The sequence below is a fragment of the Macaca fascicularis genome, chromosome 17 (assembly GCF_037993035.2).
Source record: "Macaca fascicularis isolate 582-1 chromosome 17, T2T-MFA8v1.1".
Classification (NCBI taxonomy): domain Eukaryota; kingdom Metazoa; phylum Chordata; class Mammalia; order Primates; family Cercopithecidae; genus Macaca; species Macaca fascicularis.
In genome coordinates, this window is record NC_088391.1 from 18,174,224 (window position 1) to 18,191,870 (window position 17,647).

The following is a 17,647-nucleotide window of genomic DNA, read 5'->3' on the forward strand; positions in this document are numbered from 1 at the left end:
GCTGGCTGAAATGGGAGCTAAACTAGTTTAGTGTGCCCTCCGGATATTTATCAATTTTCGTGGCATGCAAAGAAATGTGATGCTGACAAGTAGGTTTAGTTTGTGCTTGGTCTAATTACTGCGAAGAGAACAGGAACGTCTTTAATGACAGCTACCCTAACAGAGTCGGATTTGGGAAAGCCTGGGGCCACATTCCCTAGAATTTATTCTTTGGTGCAAGACTAGCGATTCTGATCAGACTGCATTTCTCACGCATTCCAAATCCTCTTTTTTCCTTTTACTCTGTGAACCTTGGTTGCAAAGGAGGGGCTTGTTAAAAACTCACCAATCGGAGGACTGTGCCCATTGTAATTTACGAGGAGAAGGCAGCGTGGGGGCGCCCCGAAGGGGGCTGGGCTGGAGTGCAACCTGGTCTAGCTATGGCTTTTAATTCCAGCTGTTCTTTTGCAAATATGCCCCAGAATTTCTTCTCAGACGTTCTGGGTTTCGCTTCAAACTCAAAAAGCATTGCGTCTAACTTTCCCCTGGTTGTGCAAGTTTCCTTGAGAAATGGCCATGCCCTGCGCGGTATTTCACTGAATAGGGCTGAGGAGTGGGGGGTGGCTAAAATGGGTAACCCTTGGTCGCCGGCAGATGAAGTGAATGCAGGAGAGCAGTGTGTTCCGGCTTCTCTGCTGGAGTACCAGATCTATTAATAGCAGCCCAGAGCGAAACGCAAGCAGGGGTGGGCAACTCCGGACCACTTCTCCCCTCACTTCCAAGACAACCTGTTGCGCCTCTATCTCCTCCCCTCCAGGCAGTTTCCCCGCCTTGGCCTCTAAGACCTGATTGGCAGAAATTACTACCCAACCCTCAGCTCCGCGCCTCCTCCCCCGACCAACGATTGGCCTCCTGGGAGGACTGGAGCAAGGGGGTGCGAGGGGAGGGATTTCCCTCAAAGCCCAGGGTCCCGGGACCTGGAAAGTAGAAGTGGAGGGATTCAGTACTCCGCGCGACAGAGTCGCGAGTGGCGGAACTGGACGGGCTAGGAAGACAGGCTCCTCGGCTGCGGCTCCAGCCCGGACGGCGCCGCGCAACTTTGCCATCCTTCTGGCCCAGCCCCGGCTACAGGAGGACCCCGTAGGCAGCGCGCGGAGTTCCTGGCACTTCCCGGCGGTGTCTCTTGTTGTCTGCCCGGGGACTGACTTCGCATGCTCTCAGGCTGACCTGTCCAAGCCCCAACACCCGGACCATGCACGCAGCCGGGACTCCCGGGTTATCCTCACGCCGAACAGGCAACTCCACCAGCTTACAGCCAGGACCGCCACCGCCGCCCCGGCTGCTGCTGCTGCTGCTGCTGCTTCTCCTGTCACTGGTAAGCCGCGTCCCGGCACAGCCCGCTGCCTTTGGCAGGGCGCTGCTGTCCCCTGGTCTCGCGGGGGCTGCAGGGGTCCCTGCTGAGGAGGCCATAGTGCTGGCGAACCGCGGACTCCGGGTGCCTTTCGGCCGTGAAGTCTGGCTGGATCCCCTGCATGACCTGGTGTTGCAGGTGCAGCCCGGGGACCGCTGCGCGGTTTCGGTACTAGACAACGACGCACTGGCCCAGCGACCGGGCCGCCTGAGTCCCAAGCGCTTCCCGTGCGACTTCGGCCCTGGCGAGGTGCGCTACTCTCACCTGGGCGCGCGCAGCCCGTCTCGGGACCGCGTCCGGCTGCAGCTGCGCTACGACGCGCCCGGAGGGGCGGTAGTGCTACCACTGGTACTGGAGGTGGAGGTGGTCTTCACCCAGCTGGAGGTTGTGACTCGGAATTTGCCTCTGGTAGTGGAAGAACTGCTGGGGACCAGCAATGCCTTGGACGCGCGGAGCCTGGAGTTCGCCTACCAGCCTGAGACAGAGGAGTGCCGCGTAGGCATCCTGTCCGGCTTGGGCGCGCTGCCTCGCTATGGAGAGCTCCTCCACTACCCGCAGGTCCCCGGAGGAGCCAGAGAGGGAGGCGCTCCGGAGCCTCTCCTGATGGACTGCAAAGCTTTCCAGGAACTAGGCGTGCGCTATCGCCACACAGCCGCCAGTCGCTCACCAAACAGGGACTGGATGCCCATGGTGGTGGAGCTTCGTTCACGAGGGGCTCCTGTGGGCAGCCCTGCTTTGAAACGCGAGCACTTCCAGGTTCTGGTGAGGATCCGAGGAGGGGCCGAGAACACGGCACCCAAGCCCAGTTTCGTGGCCATGATGATGATGGAGGTGGATCAGTTTGTGCTGACGGCCCTGACCCCAGACATGCTGGCAGCTGAGGATGCTGAGTCTCCCCCTGACCTGTTGATCTTCAACCTTACTTCTCCATTCCAGCCTGGCCAGGGCTACTTGGTGAGCACCGATGATCGCAGCCTGCCCCTTTCCTCCTTCACTCAGAGGGATCTGCGGCTCCTTAAGATTGCCTACCAGCCCCCCTCTGAAGACTCTGACCAGGAGCGTCTCTTTGAACTGGAATTGGAGGTAGTGGATCTAGAAGGAGCAGCTTCAGACCCTTTTGCCTTCATGGTAGTGGTGAAGCCCATGAACACAATGGCTCCGGTGGTCACCCGGAATACTGGTCTTATTCTCTATGAGGGTCAGTCTCGGCCCCTCACAGGCCCTGCAGGCAGTGGTCCCCAAAACTTGGTCATCAGCGATGAGGATGACCTAGAAGCAGTGCGGCTAGAGGTGGTGGCTGGGCTCCGGCATGGTCACCTTGTCCTTCTGGGTGCTCCCAGTGGCAGCTCTGCTCCCAAGAGCTTTACAGTGGCTGAGCTGGCAGCTGGCCAGGTGGTCTACCAGCATGATGACAAAGACGGCTCACTTAGCGACAACCTGGTGCTTCGCATGGTGGATGGAGGAGGCAGGCACCAGGTACAGTTTCTGTTCCCCATCACCTTAGTGCCTGTGGATGACCAGCCACCTGTTCTCAATGCCAACACAGGGCTGACACTGGCAGAGGGTGAAACAGTGCCCATCCTGCCCCTTTCCCTGAGTGCAACTGACATGGATTCAGATGATTCTCTGCTGCTTTTTGTGCTGGAGCCACCCTTCTTAACTACGGGACATCTGCTTCTCCGCCAAGCTCACCCTCCCCATGAGAAGCAGGAGCTTCTCAGGGGCCTTTGGAGGAAGGAGGGAGCATTTTATGAGCGAACAGTGACAGAGTGGCAGCAGCAGGACATAACAGAGGGCAGGCTGTTCTATAGACACTCCGGGCCCCATAGTACTGGGCCAGTCACAGACCAGTTCACATTTAGAGTCCAGGATAACCATGACCCTCCTAATCAGTCCGGGCTACAGCGGTTTGTGATACGTATCCATCCTGTAGATCGCCTGCCTCCAGAGCTGGGCAGTGGCTGTCCCCTTCGTATGGTGGTACAGGAATCCCAGCTCACACCACTGAGGAAGAAGTGGCTGCGCTACACTGACCTAGACACAGATGACCGAGAACTGCGTTACACAGTGACTCAGCCCCCCACAGACACAGATGAAAACCACTCACCAGCCCCACTGGGTACCTTGGTCCTGACTGACAACCCCTCAGTCGTGGTGACCCATTTTACCCAAGCCCAGATCAATCATCATAAAATTGCTTACAGACCCCCAGGTCAAGAATTAGGTGTGGCTACTCGAGTGGCCCAGTTCCAGTTCCAGGTGGAAGACCGAGCTGGGAATGTGGCTCCAGGCACCTTTACTCTTTACTTGCAGCCCGTGGACAACCAGCCACCTGAGATCCTCAACACCGGCTTCACTATTCAGGAGAAGGGTCACCACATCCTGAGTGAGACAGAGTTGCACGTGAATGATGTAGACACTGACGTTGCCCATATCTCTTTCACCCTCACGCAGGCACCCAAACACGGCCACATGAGAGTGTCTGGACAGATCCTGCATGTAGGAGGTCTCTTCCACTTGGAGGACATAAAACAGGGCCGAGTTTCCTATGCCCATAATGGGGACAAGTCCCTGACTGATAGCTGCTCCTTGGAAGTCAGCGACAGACATCATGTGGTGCCCATCACTCTCAGAGTGAATGTCCGGCCAGTGGACGATGAAGTGCCCGTACTGAGTCATCCTACTGGCACTCTGGAGTCCTATCTAGATGTCTTAGAAAATGGGGCTACTGAAGTCACCGCCAATGTTATTAAGGGGACCAATGAGGAAAGTGATGACTTGATGTTGACTTTCCTCTTGGAAGATCCACCTTTGTATGGGGAAATCTTGGTCAATGGCATTCCAGCAGAGCAGTTTACTCAAAGGGACATCTTGGAGGGCTCTGTTGTATATACCCACACCAGTGGAGAGATAGGCCTATTGCCTAAAGCGGATTCTTTTAACCTGAGTCTGTCAGATATGTCTCAAGAATGGAGAATTGGTGGCAATACTATCCAAGGAGTTACTATGTGGGTGACCATCCTGCCTGTTGATAGCCAGGCCCCGGAAATCTCTGTAGGTGAACAGTTGATAGTAATGGAAGGTGATAAAAGTGTTATAACGTCAATGCATATAAGTGCTGAAGATATAGATTCCCTGAATGATGACATCTTGTGTACTATAGTTATTCAACCTACTTCAGGTTATGTTGAAAACATTTCTCCAGCACCAGGCTCTGAGAAGTCAAGAGCAGGGATTGCCATAAGTGCTTTCAATTTGAAAGATCTCAGGCAGGGCCACATAAACTATGTCCAGAGTGTCCATAAGGGGGTGGAACCTGTGGAGGACCGATTTATCTTTCGTTGTTCTGATGGCATTAACTTTTCAGAGAGACAGTTCTTCCCCATTGTAATCATTCCCACCAATGACGAACAGCCAGAGATGTTTATGAGAGAATTTATGGTGATGGAAGGCATGAGTCTGGTAATTGATACACCCATTCTCAATGCTGCTGATGCTGATGTTCCCCTGGATGATTTAACTTTCACTATTACCCAATTCCCCACTCATGGTCACATCATGAATCAGCTAATTAATGGCACGGTTTTGGTCGAAAGCTTCACCTTGGACCAGATCATAGAGAGTTCCAGCATTATTTACGAGCATGATGACTCTGAGACCCAGGAAGACAGTTTTATGATTAAACTAACAGATGGGAAGCACTCTGTGGAAAAGATGGTCCTCATTATAGTTATCCCTGTTGATGATGAGACGCCCAGAATGACTATCAATAATGGACTAGAAATAGAAATTGGGGATACCAAGATTATCAACAACAAAATATTAATGGCAACAGATTTAGATTCAGAAGACAAATCTTTGGTTTATATTATTCGTTATGGGCCACGACATGGCTTATTACAGAGACGAAAACCTACTGGTGCCTTTGAAAATATCACACTGGGCATGAATTTTACCCAGGATGAAGTAGACAGAAATTTAATTCAGTATGTCCATTTGGGGCGAGAGGGCATTCGGGACCTAATTAAATTTGACGTGACTGATGGAATAAATCCCCTCATAGATCGTTACTTTTATGTGTCCATAGGGAGCATTGACATTGTCTTCCCTGATGTGATAAGTAAGGGAGTGTCCTTGAAAGAAGGTGGCAAGGTCACTCTCACAACAGACCTACTAAGCACTAGTGACTTGAACAGTCCTGATGAAAACTTGGTTTTTACCATCACCAGGGCCCCCATGCGAGGTCACCTGGAGTGCACAGATCAGCCTGGAGTGTCCATCACATCTTTCACTCAGCTGCAACTGGCTGGAAACAAAATCTACTACATCCACACAGCTGATGATGAAGTGAAAATGGACAGTTTCGAGTTTCAAGTCACCGATGGACGTAACCCTGTCTTTCGGACATTCCGTATCTCCATTAGCGATGTGGATAATAAAAAGCCAGTGGTCACCATCCACAACCTGGTCGTCAGTGAAAGTGAAAACAAGCTGATTACTCCTTTTGAGCTCACTGTCGAAGACAGAGATACTCCTGACAAACTCCTGAAATTCACTATCACCCAGGTGCCTATTCATGGCCATCTCCTATTCAACAATACCAGACCTGTCATGGTTTTTACCAAGCAAGACTTGAATGAAAACTTAATCAGCTACAAACATGATGGCACCGAGTCAAGTGAAGATAGCTTCTCCTTCACAGTGACTGATGGCACACATACAGACTTCTTTGTTTTTCCCGATACAGTATTTGAAACAAGGAGACCCCAAGTGATGAAGATCCAGGTCTTGGCTGTTGACAACAGTGTCCCCCAAATCGCAGCGAATAAGGGGGCCTCTACACTTCGCACTCTAGCCACTGGCCACTTGGGGTTCATGATCACAAGCAAAATATTGAAAGTGGAGGACAGAGACAGCCTACACATTTCTCTTAGGTTTATTGTGACAGAGGCCCCTCAACATGGATATCTCCTCAACCTGGACAAAGGCAACCACAGCATTGCACAGTTCACACAAGGTATGTTTCATGTTTCTTTTCTTGGTTATCAAAGGACATTCCAGGTCTTGCTTCCTGAGAATATGGCTTCCCTGAAAGCCTCACAAACAGAGCATCAAATTAGAGTCCAAGAGAAGGGAAGGAAACAAAGGGGATGGGGAGAATACAGGGACTCACTTCCCTGGGAGGACGGCTCCCTTCTTGTCCTACCTCCCATCGCAGTGACCTTCATTAGAGGGAGTACTGATGTATTTTGAAAGTGGCAAGAATATGCTGCTGAAGCAGGGGGCGAACTTTGGTGAATTAAAATTGAAGCAGGCTTTCCAATTCTGTTCCATTTGCCATATCTATCCTCTGAGCATCCTCTGTGTTGTATCCTGCAGGTGGTTCATGAAGCATTTTGGTACCTTAATGAAGGATGTGCATTCTTAAATACTGTTTATTCACAGTGCTGTCATTATCAATTACTATTCCAAAGAAGCCTTCAAACTTAGGTTACTTTGATTAAATTTTAAGGGCATTGCTCTGACACAGTTTTGGTTGTTAGGAACTTTGTAACTAAAAGATTTGTTTACATTTATTTACTTTTTCGATTTTTAAAATTTTTAATAATATTTCATGACTCAGGCAAATACTCATCCAGAGACATAAGTGATAAACACCTATCTAGAGTTATAACAGTGACATATATGTACAGGGCATGCTACTAGGCTATACATGGAAAAGGAAAGTATACTTAAAGATGTATAAAATAACAATATATTCATCACCAAAATATACATCTAATTCATTATTGGGAACATGAAGATATGTAAACAAGATTAACAGTAGAAGGGGGAAATTATTTCATCATTGTGAACCTCCTCTCCGACCCGTTACAAACACAGTAACAAAAAACAGTTGCCTCCGGCACCTGTGGTCTTTAGGCAACAGGGTGTTTCTAATCTGAATTTCCTTTGTGGGTGGACACAATCTGGGGCAGAAAGGACAAGTGTCCTATGCATTTAATGGGGGAAGGGAGAAGCCCATTCACTATACTGGCTTGGGAGTCAGGACTCTGTTCTGTAGAACGTGCAACTTTCATTACAGCGGGATTTGGGTTGCTTTCATGAAAATCTCACAATGTCAGAATGGACACTAGATCTTTCCTATGTGGGATCCATGGGTAGAGATGGAGCTTAACCCCAGGGCATCCCAATGGGGGTGTTCTTTTCCTGCAACTGTGTTGTACTCATAGATAACAAATGCTTTAATAAACATGGATGTAGCAAAATGCAGTGTTAAAGTGAACTGCTTCTCTCTTTTAGGTGCTGGCAAATAGCTCCACACTCCAACCTCCTGATTCTTGGCTAAAAGCCTGAATGTATCCCAGGGCCTGCAGGGACAGGAAAACCTCAAAGTGCCAAGTGTCATGCCAGACCAGTAGGAAACTTTTATGTGAAGGCTTTCTGAGGCTAGCGATGCCATGCCGTCTTACACTGGTTTATTTTCATGGAAAGGGAAGAGAATGAAAGGAATATATTAGATAATAGAAAATGGTTCTTCAAATTACTCCTCTGACCTGAAAAAGAAATCTGATTGAGAGATTTTTTAAAAGAACTATTTTGATGGAGACAGGCAAATGAATTAATTTAAATTCTGTGGACTCAGTCCAACAGCTCACAATATTAGAATATTATTTCTGAAATTTTGAACCCTAAAAATTATGCTATTTCATTATAGGCAGTTGTTCTGTCTCTTACTGACTTTGAGTCACCATGATTAATTTTTATCATCTTTGTAAATGTAGAGAAGTTATGCTTATTATGTGATGTGACTTTTTAAGAATTTTTAAGGAAAATTAGCACATTCCAATACAAACCAAAATATTGACTAGGGAAGCTGTTGGTATTTAATCACACAGCACTCATTCGAACAAGTCAAGGCTAGAGTTTGATTCATAGCTGTTATTTATGGAGATTAGATAAGCGATTTAAAAAATGGAGAAAGCGCCATCAGAAAGCTACCATGGCTCTTCTTCCAGTAGGACAAATGAAAGCAGTGCTTAGAGTGAAGACTATGCAGTCCTTTTATTTGTTTTTGTTTTTACTTTATCATGAAGGGATAAGGTAAACCTATATTTTGATGGATTTTCAATGCATCGAATTAGGTCAATTTAGCACAGGTGGCCAGAGAAGGTTATCCCTAAATTGAATGACTAAATGGTTCCCAGAAGAAAAAAATTAATTCCTTTCTAAAAGTTATCAAATTGATGAAAAGTTAACAACGTATGATGAGGTAAATTATGGATATCATTTATTTATTTCAAACTTCACCTCTTTCCCAAGTTGCCCCTGTTTCCCCCAATCCAGATCTAAATTGCATGTCTCAAGTACCTCGATTTTTCTTCCCTACAATGAGTATATAGTGATATATTCTGTGGGATAATTTATAAATCAGTTTCAGGAAAGCGGAAATGTCTTCAAAGAGTTTGAACCAGATGTGGCTGCCTGACATGTTAATGAACTTAGAATTAAAAACAAACAAACAAAAAACTCACGGAATAGTTTTGTAGATAAACTGAAATAAATTTAATGTATATTTAGCACTAGAAGAAAACCTAGATAATTCGTAGATATTTGCTTCAAAAAGATTACATTTTGGCTATCAGATTATCTGTCTACTACTTTTGTGTCTTAAGAAAGCTAGGCATTATATACATTTATGGTATGTTTATGTTATTTGTAGAGGTGCTTTTGGAATACCAATATGCTAATGAAAGTCTTTACTTACTTTTTTTAGAGGCTCCTTTTTGAACCATGAATTATTAATTAGTTATATGAAAAATATAAAAGGTTTTAGTATGTTCCAACTAATCAATAACACATGCCCTGCTTGGAGGGAAATTTGGGTACCAGAGTGCCATATAGTTGCATTTATGTTCTCTTTATCTGAAAAAATTTTTAAAAAGTTCTTAAAATTCTGTTTCAAAGTGAGGATTTATTTCTTTGAAACTATTCCTTAACGATTCAAATTTTGCTTAAGAAAACATTGATACAGATGCTGGGCATGCTAAACAGAGCCTTTTCTCCTGGTAGAGCCTTTAGATTTTCTTATGCAATTTGAAGGGGTGGGAACATTGGAAGAGGGTCTTCCCCACATGGCCAGAGGTCGTGGTTCTTGTGGTAAAAATGTGTTGTCGGCAGAGTTTACTGCTTTTTTTTTTTTTTACTGATAAAGTGAAGGTTATAAAATTAAGAATTATAGGAGTAAATAGGCAAAGAGTTGTGCAGAGGCTTCAGTCCTTACCCTGGCAGAAACATCATACATACAAAGGTAGAGATACAAGTGTGATCTACCACTCAGCCCTTTCATTTTAAATTGAGAAACATTTGCGCCTTTGCTACTGTAATATCCTAAGCAAAGAACTGTGGGAAGTTAAGATAGGAAAAAAAAAATCCCAGAGGTTTTTAGTCTACTGGAAAAGATAACCATACAGAAAGATAAAAGTGAAGCTAGGCAGAAAGTGTGGAAAGTTACAGTAGAGTTAGAAAGGTGGGACCCGGCTCGGTGGCTCACACCTATAGTCCTAGCACTTTGGGAGGCCGATGTGAGAGGATTGCTTGAGGCCAGCCTGGACAACATAGTGAGCCCCCATCTCTATATTAACTATTTTGTTTTAAAAGAGAAATGAAGTGCTAAGGGAAATCAAACGTCTTAGGCATGTTTTACCTCCAAATACCTCTATTAGCAGGAAGGTACCATTAACTATAAAATCAGATTTTCCCTTCTGCAAGTATTCCTAATAATGACTTACCTTTCAAAACTTTATGAGCCAGGGTAGAGCACACATTTTACATCTGTAAAGTGGAGCTATAGAAATTTGTGGCGTTAATCTCAAGTAATGCCTTGCCTTACTTGAGATTAACATTTCGTAAAGCCATTGTCTTCTATATAAGCCTTTGAATTCCATAGCATGAACTTACTAGAGCTTTTAGGAGATGGAAAACCATAGAACGCACACTAGACAGATAAATATTACCTATCATTGTCATAGCTATTTTTAGCCATGATCTTGACTTTATGTAGTCTTAGAAAAGTCCAGATCAATTAATGATCTATTACAAGTATCACAGAACAAAATGATATTTTTTTATTATGTTGTATGTGTGGCATCATTAAGGAAAGGAACTGGTGAGATGGATGAATAAGTTTAAAAATTGTGTCTTCGTAATGAAAACAAACGTATGCACGTGAATTTGATAGAGTAGGAAGTAACATAAGGAACATTTCTGAGGCGATATAACTTTCTGCTATGAATAAAGGTTTCCACTTTTTTTTTTTTTTTTTTTTTTTGAGACAGGGTCTCACTCTCTTGCCCAGACTACAGTGCAGTGGTGCAATCTCAGCTCACTGCAACCTCCGCCTCCCAGGCTCAAGCGATTCTCCTGCCTCAGCCTCATGAGTAGCTGGGATTACAGACATGCACCACTACTGCCCGGCTAATTTTTAATAGAGACAGGGTTTCACCATGTTGGCCAGGCTGGTCTCGAACCCTGACCTCATATGATCCACCCGCCTCAGCATCCCAAAGTGCTGGGATTACAGGCATGAGCCACCGTGTCCGGCCTGTTTCCACTTTTATTAGATGTTTTTTGTTCTCAACGGGGAGTCATCAGTTATTTCAATGTGTGTGATGTTTTGAAAATATCATCCTATTTTTTTCTCTCAAACTTTGGAGAGCTAAAAAATAGCCTGCTACAGCACAAAAAGTGAGAAAAGTTAGCCAGAGTCAGGGAGCAAAGCTCTGTCCTCTGCGGGCCAGTTCCCTACAGGGAGGCAAAGGATGTGATTTCAAGAGTGCCAGGAAATCTGCCATGCCTCAAAATATCTTGCTTTCCACCTGTCATGGTGCCTGACATTCCATATTTAGATAGTCATTCCTTTGGTGCATGAACATGCAAATACCACTGGGAGGGGCAACACCTTGCTATTATTGTAAACTAACTCTTCCACTCTATTTATCTGTGTAAGGGATCAGGTTTCCATGAGACAGCTGAAATCTAGGGGCTTAGAGATCTGAGAAATGAAACAGCACTGTTTCTCTTAGGAGGAAAAAGGAATTTAAACATGTTTATAGGAAAACTAATAGTCAATACAATTTACCATAATGAATCATCAATTTTACTCTGGTAATTAATCATCTTGTTTTTTGGTTATTTTCTAGCTGACATTGATGACATGAAAATATGCTATGTCTTAAGAGAAGGGGCTAATGCCACAAGTGATATGTTCTATTTTGCAGTTGAAGATGGTGGTAAGTATTCCCCTCTCCTGGGAGTGACAGCAAGGAGAGAGACTTTTCTTGGTTGCTCTTTGATGACATTATTACAAGAAGTCTTTATCAAGGAGCATTTCATGATCACCTAAATTTAACCTGGTATTTGCTGTAGACAATTTTACAGTCTCACTATGACACAACCCTACTATGTGATGGCTATAGATAGAAGTTCTAGTTATATTACTTTTGTCTTACTATTTGTAAAGCACTGAAGAAAGAAATCTGTATAAATAGGATCTCCATGTCTAGTTGTTTAGGTTACACCCTGCATGAGTTTGCTTACTTGAGTCAGTAAGAGGATGTTGGAATTCAGCTGTGGTTCCACTCATAGCCATCTGCTCACCCAGGTATAGCTGCCCAAAGGAGCTGTTTTTTCCTAATTTGCTCATGGGTTCTGTGTGGGCTAATACTGATGAATAACGTGTTGCATTCACCAAGAAATCAGTAGTAAATTAATGTCTGTTTTATCTCACCAATCTCAGGACTTATAATGATTTTCTTAGTTTGAGGGATTTTGTGACCTAGTCCAGCCAAAAATTTTTCTTGGTTAAGTGCAAAAAATACTTCAGAGTATAGGATATGACTTTTGAGCTAAGTCTCTTGGGCGATATTATTCTCATTACTCTGCCAGAACTGCCTGCCACTTATACTTCATTCAGCTTTGGATCTCTTGTCTTCCTAACCCTGTGGATGAGTAGAAAAACTGGTCACTTTCAAATTGCTAATAAAGATGTTTTTGTTCTTGCATGTTTTCTTGGGAAGCAAAATAACCTCCCCAAGTACATGTGTTGTGTGAACAGGACACCAGAACTGAGGGGATATGTGAGAGAGAAGAAAGAGGGAGGAGAAAAATAATTCATACTCTGTTATGTTTCCCTATGATGCTTTTTAAAAATGGCACACTATTATGTCGTCTATCTCAAAAAGACTGCATCCTTACTCTCCATGTTTTTTGAAGCATTACATATGATTTGTTTCAAATATCACTGGATACAACATGATCACAGTTCTGAAAAATGTCAACTGTTGAGTGTGTGCCAGAGAGGCAAAAAAAATGTGTTAAGTTGGGTTCAAATGTTTGATTCCGCCGGGCGCGGTGGCTCACGCCTGTAATCCCAGCACTTTGGGAGGCCGAGGCGGGCGGATCACAAGGTCAGGAGATCGAGACCACGGTGAAACCCCGTCTCTACTAAAAATACAAAAAATTAGCCGGGCGCGGTTGTGGGCGCCTGTAGTCCCAGCTACTCGGGAGGCTGAGGCAGGAGAATGGCGGGAACCCGGGAGGCGGAGCTTGCAGTGAGCCGAGATCGCGCCACTGCACTCCAGCCTGGGCGACAGAGCGAGACTCCGTCTCAAAAAAAAAAAAAAAAAAAAAAAAAAAAAAAATGTTTGATTCCTACTATAAATTAGAGAGTCAATCATGTGAGTGCCTTCATTTTTTTGAGTAACCAAATCATAGTTTAGTATTCTATATGTTGATGAAAGGGATCCTAGCATAAAACAAAGTTCTGAAAAAAAAAACTTCTTGAACCTTGCTGCTCAAATGGGAAATTCTATTGTAACTAACTGTTGAGACCTTGAAATAATCCAAATCTGTGTAACTTATATCAAAATTTAAGGATGAAATTATTGGTTTAAAACACCAAGTTTATCTCTTAAGATGACAATAAACCTCAGTAGCAAAAGTGTGACTTTCTGTAAAATTACCAAAAAAAGTTTCAAATTCAATGGCTGTGATTACACTAAAATATCCTGTACTTTTTAGTAAAATATTTTGCTTTTTTTTGCTCATACACAAACACACACACACATTATTTTACCTTAGCTGGGTGGAATGGTAGCCTTTACTTTAAAATTTTGGTCTCTATTCCAATTTTGGAAAACATTCTATAGTATCATATTCCAAAATATTAAATGCAAAATATTAAGTGAAGAATGCCTAGCTGAAGAGGCTGGGTTTATGTTTGAATTTGCTGAAAATGTGGCAAGGCCTCTAAAGATTGTCTTTATGGAAGTAGGAACGTATCATTTTAGGAGTCTTTTTAGAGAGACAGTTTCACGTGAGAGATAAAAATTTCAGATTTTCTTTCTTACACTCTTCCTCTTTACTGGCATAACATTACCTATGGAGCTCAGGCAGATTTTGGCAAGCTGTTGAATAGAATTTACTTTAATTCCCCTGATATAAGAAAACTGTCCTTTGACAGAATAAACACAGAGACCTGCAAGATTAAAAAGTCACATTCATATCTCTAAATTGTTTTAATCTGATTCTTAAATGTTTTTTAGGATTTTTGCATTGCCTTATAAATGTTCCAATGCTTGAATAGAAGTGCAATACTGTTTAAACCTAATTAGCTGTAGTGATTTATTGTCGTCTACTCTATACAGTGATAGTAGGCATATCTATAAGTCATCCCGATAAAATATGAAAATTGTGAGTATTTCACCCCTGGGAAGCAAGTCAGGGCACAATGGCATAAAATTGAGAACTCTGTATGTCCAGCTTGCTTTCCAATCTGATAAATGCATCTTCTTCAAATCAACGTGATTGGTTTTATAACAGTAACTATCTAAGGAAATTAGTGGGGCAACCATAATCCTTGAATAACCTTAAAAATAAAACATAATTCAATGTAAGGGATTTAGAGTAGGAGAAGAGATTGAGAAGAACAGAAGGCTGAGACCTCCTGTTTCAGATTTAATTGTGTTACCATGGGAATCTGGCTTGCCACAGGATTCTTCCGTTACGATGTAGTAATGGATTAGTTACTACCCATTACTAAAAGGACTATGCTTGGGAAAGAGTTACTACCTTTGAAGTTTTGGAGTGCTTTGGGACTTTTACCAAATGAAAGAAGAGAGCACTATCTGAGCAATAGATAACATCAGGGTCTTTACCTCAGGGGAAGTCTACTGTATTTGGAGTTAATACATTTTGGTTGATATAGCACATGTCCACACACATACACAGATCCTTGTATCTTAGGGTTCTTTCAATTAGATTTTAAACCTTCTATGTTATTTATTGTTACTTATGCGATTTTGCCTTCGTAACATCTCTGTGAGCAACAAAAACACAGCCAAAAAACACTTAGTATGATTTCTATTTGGCAGATGAGGAAACTGAGTCAGCAAAATAAGTAACTGTCCTCCTTCAAGCTACACAGCTGGGCAACTAGAGGCTGCTTTCAATCTCAAATTCTTTCCTCAAACAATAATAAGCGATAACTTCCACACTTATTCAGGATAGGGATAAGAGGGGGGGACTCTTGAACTTTGTCTAGAAACTTGACCAACTTTCTAGGAATGTTTAATAGATGTGAGTGAAGTCTGAGTGGGATCTGCTTTTGGGATAGACAAAGAGCTTTGTGTTTTCTAAAGTGTGCATTTTTATTTTAAAATGCTTTAAAAGTTGTAGAGCCCTAAACTTTGTAGTACTCTTTCTTGGTATCATAGTATAATTCTCTTTTTAAAAACCTTTGTTTTAGGTTCAGAGGTACATGTGGAGGTTTGTTATACATAAAGTCATGTCAAGCGGGGGTTGTTGTGCGGGTTATTTTGTGACCCAGGTACTAAGTCTAGTACCCAATAGTTATTTTCATAGTGTAATTCTTAAAATGATTATTTTATGATGCAGTATGTTTATTGGAATACTAGTAAAGAGCATGAAAATGTGATATCAGAATAAGGCACTCACCCAGGTGTTCTGGGCCAGTCACCATAAGTGAATGCATCGTTACAAAGTATAAGGTCAAACTCTGAAGTTCAAGAATATATTCCCGCTATCTGTGGCTTCATCTAATGCGCTGGTGTATATATGTGTAGCACCTGCCTATGGATTTAGCTAACTGTCTTCCATTTCTTTCGGTTTTCACGCTTTATATCCTCATGAAGGTAACTTATAATAATACAGACCTGGGAAATCCATTTTCCTTTGTTGATTACCTCTTTGAATTCTAATTCCAGATCTAGTACTCTGGAATTTTGTTGGGGGGAAATAAAACATTTATTCTTTTATCCTTTTTGTAGTCAAACATTTTTATCTGATTCTTTCTCGGTGTTCAACTCTCTGTAATTTTTCTATAAAGTATTCTAGCATGAAAGTGCTTTGTCAGGCCCTTCTAGCACCTTATTGTGATGTGAAAGCTAGTCTCCCATAACTATTCCAGGCACGCCCCACCCTCAACCCTAATGATTGTTAATCACTCTTCAACACTAGGCTCAAATATCATTTCCTCTCCAAAGTTGCTCCCAACATCACAGTGACAAAATTAGCCTCACTCTTTTTTATGCTTTTATCCCCAACTTTATTTACAGTAAAAATTCGTATTATGATTATTTGCTAATGTGAAAACCTCCACTAGTAAGGAAGAAATTCCTTCATATCAAAAAAGGTATCATTAATCTTTGTACCTCAGTGCCAAGGTTGAGCACAAGGTGTAAATACTTACCAAATATTAAAATAAATGAATGGATAAACAGGAGAAAAACAATTGCTCTCTTTTGATATAAAGATCAATTAAATAGTATTATAAGAAAAACTCCTATAAACAATTCCCGGTAGACCCTTTGCATTCCTTTAGAACGTTGTCCTATCCTAGCATTAATTTAAATCCCTACGGCACCAGGAAAGTTTTTTAGTGAAGCTTTCACATTTTTAAATGCATGAAATTAACTAAATCAACTGCTGTGAAAATTCCTTTGAAATCTTCAGTGAAATGTACTTAAGATTGAAGTATTAACCACCAGTTCAGAGCTTGTATTATTCTTAAAGAAGCCTTTTCAGAAAAAAAAAAAACTTGTCAGTTTATGATTAAATAATTATACAATTTAAAATCTAAAAGGAAATAGGATTTCCTATAAGTCACTAAAATTTTCAAGCCAGCAGCACCACTACTGTATTTTCAGTTACCCCAGTATTTTCTTGTGTGGTATGAGATAACATTAGGACAGATGGAGAAGCAGAAGACAATATTAGCAAAAAGTACCTCTAGTTTTCATTAAAAAGTCCTCGTGTAAACTTTTTATTTCTTTGTTTTAAGTCTCAAAGCCTCAGCATCAGATCCAGCTTGTTTCTTGATGGGCTTAAGAAAAAATTAGAATACATGATCATCTGGCTGGACATATTGGGTAGGAGGAGTCTTACATTTGTATTCATTATGAAAACCAGCTTGCTGCTTCCTTATTTGAAACCTCTCATATGACATAGGCACGCAGTCTCAGTGAGTTCTGCCTGCTGAGTTTGGCATTGAAACTGGGGCGGCAGACATAATATCTGTGTTGGCCCTTATAGTGTTATCTGGGCCACAGCCAGACATATTTTTGCTGCTGTCTTTGATTATGCCTTTGGTGCCCAATTTTCCATCCCCCAAGATCCTTGATTCATATGCTATTGAAGGATATTATAAATAGTATCTTGACATAGTAGAAGCTGCAAAGTCATTTCTATATATGAAATGTCATTTAAGGTCAAGGCTTTTGAATTGTGCCATATTTGATGATTGACTCCTCAAACACAAAGAGACTACCAGAAGCCTTTCATTTTTAATAGAAGGAATACAAGTTTTTGCTTGAAAATGACCAACAACTTTGGGGTTGAAGGCAAAATAATTACTGATAATTAGCTGGAAGGTAAATCAAGGGCTGGAAAAATAGAAATAGAGTAAGTAGAAAAGAGAGGTCTGAGTACAAGCATTAAAAGATTATACAGACATATTCAGCTCAGAGAAAAAAGCAAGCATTCTTGGCAATAAAATTAATTGCTAGTGACATGAGAACCAGAGGAAAGATGCTAGTGCCTCAGGGAGTTATAATAAGATGGTGAAGTAATGTCAGGCACTGATACAAATATTTTTAATTTGTAAGAGAGCACAAGGTCTACTAGAATACAGATCTTGGGAAGGAGTGTCGGCTACTGTGGCTGAACGTCTGTAAGCCT

General features: G+C 42.5%; 1 protein-coding gene across 5 annotated transcripts in view; it reads left to right on the plus strand.

The window, feature by feature from the left end:
• Positions 1–965: 965 nt before the first annotated feature.
• The window catches only part of FREM2 (FRAS1 related extracellular matrix 2), a 236,459-nt gene continuing 219,777 nt past the window's right edge, over positions 966–17,647 (plus strand). For all 5 annotated transcript variants that reach the window (XR_006693725.3, XR_010582565.2, XM_065533167.2 and 2 more), the window contains exons 1-2: positions 966–6,407; positions 11,593–11,682. Coding sequence is in view for 3 of the 5 variants with exons in the window: in XM_065533167.2 (XP_065389239.1) it covers positions 1,232–6,407; positions 11,593–11,682 (5,266 nt within the window). In the remaining 2 variants the exon portion in view is untranslated. The remainder of the gene's footprint in view (positions 6,408–11,592; positions 11,683–17,647) is intronic.